This window comes from Chrysochloris asiatica, unplaced genomic scaffold (assembly GCF_000296735.1).
Source record: "Chrysochloris asiatica unplaced genomic scaffold, ChrAsi1.0 scaffold00087, whole genome shotgun sequence".
Classification (NCBI taxonomy): Eukaryota; Metazoa; Chordata; class Mammalia; order Afrosoricida; family Chrysochloridae; genus Chrysochloris; species Chrysochloris asiatica.
Window position 1 is genome coordinate 6394687 of NW_006408605.1, and position 8464 is coordinate 6403150.

Consider the following 8464-nt stretch of genomic DNA (forward strand, 5'->3'; position numbering starts at 1 on the left):
TAAGATGGAGGGTCAGAGAAAAAGAGGAAGACCCTCAATGAGATGGATTGGCCAAGTGGCAGCATCGATGGACTCAAGCTTGGCAACAGTAGTGAGGTTGGCCCAGGATCAGGCAGTGTTTCGTTCTGCTGTGCATAAGGTTGCTATGGGTTGGTACTGACTCGATGGCACCTAACAACAACAACAGCAACAAATACCTGATGTGGAGCTTTAGGATAAAACTGGACCTCAAGGTCAGAGGTTCAAACTCACCAGCCACTCCTTGGAACCCCTATATGTGTCAGAACCAACTTGATGGCACTAACAACAACAACAATACCTGGTTCTGAAATCCTCTTCTAAAATGGTTATTAAAGACTCCTAAAAAGGTTTGCTTTTGTAACTGTAAATTTGTTTTCTTGTAATATTATATTGTTCAGGACAGAGCAGGAACCTAACAGCTAGCCTAACGGTACCGCAACACCTGGCACTTGAATCAACAATTTCAAGAAACAAACCCAGCACCCCTTCTGACAAGTACAGTGGGGCTAAATCAACAAAACGCGTGCAAAATAATGTGTTACCTAGACCCTGCTACCAATCCCAATTAAACTTAAAGGAGATGAACCAAAAACCCTATAAAGAAGGAGGACAGAAAAGTCTACTAGTCATAGCTGAATAAACCTGGCTTGCTATTTCCTGCTTTTTGTCTGTGTGTACTGTTTGCACCAACCTCAAGTGGGTCTTGCTAGAACTGTAGAAGTCAAGTTATTGGACCTTAACAATATGGTGCAATATGTGAAACTTTTAGGTATCCTGTGTTTACATGGAACAGAAACTCTTACAGTCTAGTCAGAGTTGTGTAATCATTTAATACATTGGTGATTTATGACTGAAAGAAACAAACAAATATGGGGGCTAGGCAATCAATATTTTTTTACTTTTATAATTATGTCACCTTATTATTGTTGTGTTAAGTGCCATCGAGTCAGTTCAAACTCATAGTGACCCTGTATACAGCTTCCAAGGCACAGCTGGTACATTTGAACAGACAAACTTGTGGTTAGCAGTTCAGTGCTTATCTAACAGCACCACACCAGAACTCCACCTTAAACTTCTGTAAATTGAGGGTTACTTCCATATTGGTAAAAACCTATGCCTAATATCTCCCTTTTTGTTAAACTTTTGATTATCTTTTTCATTTGTTTCTTCACAGACTGCAAGAGATTTAGAAGTAAAAATAGTCTCTAATTTTACCCTTCTTATTTTTTCATTTAGTTGTGTTTTGTGGCCATTTCCTTCAACATATTCTGTAATACACAAATTTTTCTCTCACTTGGAAAGCTTTTGGAAAATACTAAAATATATTCAGACTTCTATTATCTTGCATACTGGTACATTTATTACAATAATATAATTGCTGTTACCATCTTTTTTGCATGGATAAAGGTATTTATATTTTATTATATTATATAATACAACAATGTAATGGCATGATAGAAAATTAAACTACCAAGTCAGGAAAAAACATAAGAATTTTTTCTCAGTTATATAGTAATTTTTAAAGTATCCTGGTCTTGTAATGATTTCTGGCAAATCCTCAAACATCATTAAGCACCTTCTTTATTTTAAAGCACATTTTTTTTTTCCTAAAATTAACTTACACTAAGCCATTTTAGTCTTTGTTATTCTTTTTTCTATTTCAATTAACTTTGTTCTTTTTCAGATATTCAAATTCATAAGCTTTAATAAGACAATGTCTCAGCTATCATCAACCTTATCCCGCTGTATCAAAGACATAGTAGGATTTGCCATCATGTTTTTTATAATATTTTTTGCTTACGCCCAGTTAGGATTTCTTGTTTTTGGATCCCAGGTTGACGACTTTTCCACTTTTCAAAATTCCATGTAAGCTCTTAATATAAATATAATTATAATTTTTAGTTTATAACAAAAGGTCATGGTAAGGCCTATATAAGTAGGAACAAGCATCAATAAGGTTTAACATTGTCATTGATGGCTAAATATCTGTCTCACTCATAACGTAGGATTTGACATTGTAAGATCCAAATGGATAGCAATATACATATTTTAAGTGTAACTAGGTCAAGTTAGAAAAATGATTTTTCATTGGAAGTGAGAATTTTATCTAAGGTAATAGAAATTGGCCATCATGTCTCTCTAATATTTATTCTAAATTTTCCTTAGAGTACTCCATTTTTGTTGTTGTTGCTAAGTGCCATCTGGTTGTTTCTGACTCATAACTGACCCTCCATTTACCAAGCATGATGTCCTTCTCCAGGGACTGGTCCCTCCTAATCATATGTCCAAAACACGAGAGACAAAGTCTCACTACCGTTGCTTCTAAGGAACATTCTGGCTATATGTCTTCCATCACAAATTTGTTTGTGTTTCTGGCACTCCATGGTTCTTGCAATATTCTTCTCCAACATCATAACTCAAATGCATCAATTATTCTACAGTCATCCTTATATTACATGAGAATAAGTCAAAAAGTATTGCTAGTATGGTTCCAGTTCTTACATGCACAGGTTTATCCCAAACAAAACATGTTTAACATGTCTCTGTCATCAGTGAATGACTGCAGACAAGTTCTCTCAGTAATATAGTTGTCTTAGCCTTGCTATGTTGTTGTTGTTGTTGTTCAGTGCTGTTGAATTGGTTTCAACCCATAGCAACCCTGTACAGGGTTTCTGAGGAGCAGCTAGTAAGCTTGAACCACTGGCTTTGCAATTCAAACTGGCTTTGCAATCAGCACATTCACCCACAGCACCACACCAGAACTCCATTTAGTCTTGCTAGAGTGCCTTTCAATTAAAAAAAATAATAATAATGTACTTTTTGCCATGGAAACAATTTTGAGGTCAGAGTTAGCATCAAATTTCTAACAAAACTTGAGTGGGCACTTTCCCAAATCACTGAAGCTTTGTGACAAGTTTTCAGGCATGCTACCCCACATAAAACAAGTTTTTAAATGGATTAAGTATACTAAGGAAGGTCAAGAAGATCTCAAGGATGAATTAAAGGCAGAGAGGTCAGCTCAGAAGTATGGAAATTGTTTTTTTAAGTTTCTGAAGGGATAATCTTGATAGATTTTCTCAAAGGACACAAGATGATCATGGGGGTTTATGACAAGAAGCTTTAAGAAAATAGAAATCTGCATTGTGACAAAAAGGCCAGGAAAGTTGCACCAAAGAATTTTTTTCATCACAACAATTCACCTGCTCATTCTGCAATGATGGACTAAACATCATAATTGTAAGGATGGTGTAGGATTGGGTATTGTTTTCTTCTCTTATACATAGTTGGAACCAACTCAACACCACATGTTGTTGTTGTTAAGTGCCATCTAGTCATTTCCAAGTCATTGTGACCCTATAAAGGATCAGATGGTGAGTTTGAACCACTGCCCTTGCAGTCCACTTCTTATCTTATAGTGCTACACCAGGACTCCCAACAGCACCTAACTGTGACAAATTGTTGGTATCCTTATTTTAGCAGAAGTTAAGAGGTGGTTAAAACAAAACTTAAAAACATCAATGACATTAGAAAGTTTAGGACTCCTGCATCCAGGACATGTTGAAAAACAGTTGTTGGACAAAGGCAAAATATTCTTCTAAGTCTTAGAAAGGCACAAGGTGGTCACTGACAAGATCAGCTGGTAAACAGATATCTCAGGTTCAAATCTTGTAGGTTTCATAATGGTTAAGAAAACTGAAACCTGTAATTTCTTAGACTACTTTTTCTGTTAGGAGTTCTGGTGTGGCACTGTAGGATAAATGCTCCACCATGAAATCAGTTTGGACTGCAAGGTCAGTGCTTGAAACTCACCAGACACTCCTTGGAAACCCTATACAGGGTCGTTATGAGCTGGAGACTGACTGACAGCACTTAACAAAAACAACTTGTTCAGCTACAAAGTACCTCAAGTTTCACCTTTAGGGGAATTCTCTATATCCAATTTTATAGGATTCTGGATTCAAGCGTGGCAATAGTAGTGAGGTTGGCCCAGGATTAGGCAGTGTTTCGTTCTGCTGTGCATAATAAGGTTGCTTTGAGTTGATACCAACTCGATGGCCCCTAACAACAACAACTAACATAAAGCCAGAGAACCTATGCCATATGCAACTTCCTTACATACTTTCCATCAATTGCTAGGAATGCCTATAAAGATATATAATTTTTTCTAATGTTTTTCTTTTCTCCCATTAAAGATTTGCACAATTTCGAATTGTTCTTGGAGATTTTAATTTTGCTAGTATTCAGCAAGCCAATCGGATCTTGGGACCTATTTACTTCATCACGTTCATCTTTTTTGTGTTCTTTGTCCTGTTGGTAAGAATGGCCTTTGATCCTTTTGCTTACACTTACTATAATAAAAAATGGAATTCTCATTGAGAATGAATTATATCACTGCTTAGCTATAAAAACACTTTAAATTTATTAATAGTGATAAGGATTCCTACTAGCTTTTCTCATCCATTGTCCACTATCCTAGTCCATTGTCTCTCATTCAAGTTGTCCAATGGAGAATATGATCATAATAGTTAGCATCTGGGTGTTTCTTTATGTGCCAGGAATGTGTGAAATCATTTACACATATAGTTTGGGTGTTCCCCAATCTCTCAAGCTGTAGGTATGAATTACATCATTAAGATTCTGCTCATGTAACAGTCACTTTTTGGTTTTTACTCTGATGACAGCTTTTACGACTTCTAGGAGTCCTCAGGATGCCTATCTAATATGCGCTCAGGACAAGCCTATTTAGTGCCTATTTAAGGAACTGCTTCTGTCCTTCATGATATTTGTTTTGTTTTGTTATACATAGTAGTTATCCCTTGAAAGTGGCCCAGAGCCCAAAGAGTAACAAAGCTGGGCTACTACAGGGAAAGGTGAAAAAGTGAACTGAGTGTAAAACTACCCTCTCAATGATTTTGTTTGTTGTGTTACTAGGACATTAATAGCCATAGTATAGCTATTAATAGTCATTAATAGCCATAGTACAGCTGCAAATTGTACAGCTTTCTAGAACTAAAAAAAAAAAAAACAAAACACCCTGTGAACATATAATTATATTATTCTAAATTCTCTTCCAATATATATTGATTGTATAAATATACATATATAAGGAGCTCTGGTAGCGTAGTGTTCACAAGTCAGCTGCTAACCTCAAGGTCAGCAGTTTGAAACTACCAGTGTTTCCACGGAGAAAGATGAAGCTTTCTGCTTCCGTAAAGATTTATAGCCTCTGAAACCCTATACAGGGTCACTATGAGTCAGAACCGACTCCACAGCACACTACCACCAATTTTTTTGAAGCACACACATGAGGGGGCTTCAAAAAAAATTCATGTAAAAATGGAATTAAAATATAGTGGAATTTTTCCTTGAATTTTTTGAAGCCTCCTCATATTAATTACCAACTCATATAAATTATCTTACATTCAGTTTTTATTCTTTACCATAAACAGATTTACCATATCCATCCACACACTGCATGTTTTCTATTCTACCGTACTATATTCTGTATGGTCATTTCCCTGTTATTAAGCATATGAGTTATTTTTAAATTTTAATCTAATTTTATAAATATCAACACTTGTCAAAGTTATATTTAAACTAAATTTTTATTAACATAATTATTTGAATATTTTTTTCCTCAGAACATGTTCTTGGCAATAATTAATGATACCTATTCTGAAGTAAAGGCTGATTATTCAGTAGGTAGAAAGCCAGATTTTGAACTTGGTAAAATGATTAAAAAGGTAAGTCAAACTCCTTTGTCAATTAGAATCGTAAGACAAATTTTGTTTCATTTACTTCACTGTAGTTTGAATAACACTTAAACCCCAAGTGCTTCTCATATTTACATTTATTACTAAGAAAGTGAGGTATACACTCTGGCTTTAAAAATACATCCCAAATAATTTCAGAATTCATCAACTTAAACAGTAAATGAGTTATTTACTAAGTGCAACACTGTGTTAGGTGTTATATGAAAACTGTTTTATTCAAAGGCATTCCATCCAAAATTTAGATGCTGGTAAATTTTAGTAACAATCTAAATTCAGAGTTCAGTGTATCTCCTCTTCCATTACTGCTAATGGCAACGCTATTCTCTTAGTCAACATCTGTATTTTTAGTCAAAAATTCTGGTTCAAAAACCCTAGACTTTTTACTCCTTTGTTCCTTAAATAGTCTTGTGGACTCCAAGGCTACTTTGAATTCTAACTACTAGGTAAACTAGCCTCTTCCCCATCAGTCCAGCTCTGGTTACATCAGTTCCCTGCTCAGAAATTTTCAGTATTCCTGGGCCTGTCAAAATAAGCTCAAATTCTTTACGCCTCACAGTCCCAAATCTACTTTTATTAGTTATCATTTAACTATAGTATTTCCTTCTTTATCTCCATTTACAATCCTCTACATCCCAGCTGTTAATGCATTACCTCCTCCCTGGTGCAGTCTCACAGCACTCTCCTATCTTGCTGATACCCTAGTCTCCCTGTCCAGAGTGGGATCTCTCTTGTGCTCCTCTTGACACCTCTTTTTGAGTGGTAGCAGAGAAATGTATGTGCCTCTCTCATATCCCCTCCCATCTTGTCCATCTCTGCATATTCTGAGGCTCCATAGCACTTCACATAGAAAAGGTTCTAGTAATTAAGTCTTTAGATGGGCTTTAAGAACTTTGTCTAAGAACTAATCTGTAAAAGGAAACTATTGAGATATCCCCAATGAGTTTGTGTTGTTAAAATAATTTATCTCATGATTCTGTTGATCACGTGGTTTAAAACTGCTAACATTCTTAATGAAGTACATGTTAAGAAACAATACTTTTAAAAGTATTTTTATTTTTTAAAAGCTCAAGTGTGACACCCCCAAGAGAAATCCCTATTTCTTTTTTCACCAGCAGACAGAAATGATAGGTGGCGACAACAAAAAAAGATAACTATAGTATTTGCCTTTATACGTCTTTAGGGTAGCAGCCCTAAGCATTCCATCTTTCCTTTATCTTGATCAAAAACTAACAAGGCTGGATTTTTTTTTTTTAATGAATTTTGAAACCGTTTTAATTATACTCAGAGTTACAAAAATGCTCTGAAGAAACTCAAACTGAAGAAAGACCAAAAGGATGAAGACAAGAAAACGTAAGATGACTTTTCTTTAAATATTAACTCACCACATTAAGGTTCTTTATTACACAAGAAAGATCATGGCAAAACCACCACCATCAACTGTCATAGATGGGTGATTCTAAGTATGCTGTCAATATATACAATGCTTCTTGTTTTCGGAGGGTGTCATGAAACTCTTAAGCTAATTTAAAATTGTTAATACAGGGCATGCCATTTTGCTCAGAAAAAAAAAAAAAAAGTTTTTTAAGTGAATGCTGAAGGCACAATATTGTAAAGAAAGAGGTAGGAAGCACTTGAGTCTATACTAGTACATATTTATTCCACCACACGTCTGTTAGTTTGTTGTACTGTGGTGGCTTGTGTGTTGTGACACTGGAAGCTATGCCACTGGTATTTTAAATACCAGCAGGGACACCAATGGTGGATAGGTTTCAGCTGTGCTTCCAGAGTAAGACAGACTAGGAAGAAGGAGAGGCGGACTACTTCTGAATGTTCAGCCACTGAAAACCTTACTAATAGCAGTGGAACGCTGTCAGATAGCACCAGACTATTCAATGCTGAATAACACTGGGATTTTATCACATATAATGCTCTCAGTTTGGAAAGCACTCAAAATAAGATTAGGGAAGAGATTCCTCCTCAAAGTATATGTGACCATGATGACACAAAAGGAGCTAAGCTTTAGGAACCTTCATTTATTGATAGGGGGCAACCGAAAATGAGGAGAAACTGCTAAACAATCATTAATAATCAGGACATGGAATGTAGAAAGTATGAATCTATGAAAATTGAAAGTTGTCAAAAAATGAAATGGAATGTATAAAGATAGACATCGTAGGCATTTGTGAGTTGAAAATAGGAGCTCTGGTAGTACATCAGTTATGAGTCGGGCTGCTAATCGCATTTTGAAACTACCAGCCATTCCATAGGTTGAGGCTTTCTGTTCCTGTTAAGATTTACAGTCTCAGAAACTCTATACAGGGTCACTATGAATCGGAACCAACTCCATGACACATAACCAACAACAACAACAATACCCAGTGAGCTGAAATGGACTGCTATTGGCCATTTTGAATCTGACAATTATATGGTTTAATATATCAGGAATAACAAATTGAAGAGGAGTTTGGTAGTATTCATCATCAAAAATAACATTTCAAGATCTACCTTGAAGCATAATGTTGTCTGTATTAGGATAATATCTATACATCTAAAAGGACAACCAATTAATAGAACTACTGTTCAAATTTACTCTACAACCACTAAAGCCAGTGATGATGAATTTGAAGAATTTAGTCCTGATGTGGCTCTATGGGATAATGCACTAGACT

At 35.6% G+C, this 8464-nt stretch overlaps 1 protein-coding gene across 1 annotated transcript in view; it reads left to right on the plus strand.

The window, feature by feature from the left end:
• PKD2L2 (polycystic kidney disease 2-like 2) overlaps positions 1 to 8464 on the plus strand; it is a 97390-nt gene that overhangs the window by 59350 nt on the left and 29576 nt on the right. Inside the window, exons 7-11 of the mRNA XM_006866216.1 lie at positions 1258 to 1428; positions 1706 to 1887; positions 4215 to 4335; positions 5664 to 5765; positions 7081 to 7145. Of these exons, the coding sequence (XP_006866278.1) occupies positions 1258 to 1428; positions 1706 to 1887; positions 4215 to 4335; positions 5664 to 5765; positions 7081 to 7145 (641 nt within the window). The remainder of the gene's footprint in view (positions 1 to 1257; positions 1429 to 1705; positions 1888 to 4214; positions 4336 to 5663; positions 5766 to 7080; positions 7146 to 8464) is intronic.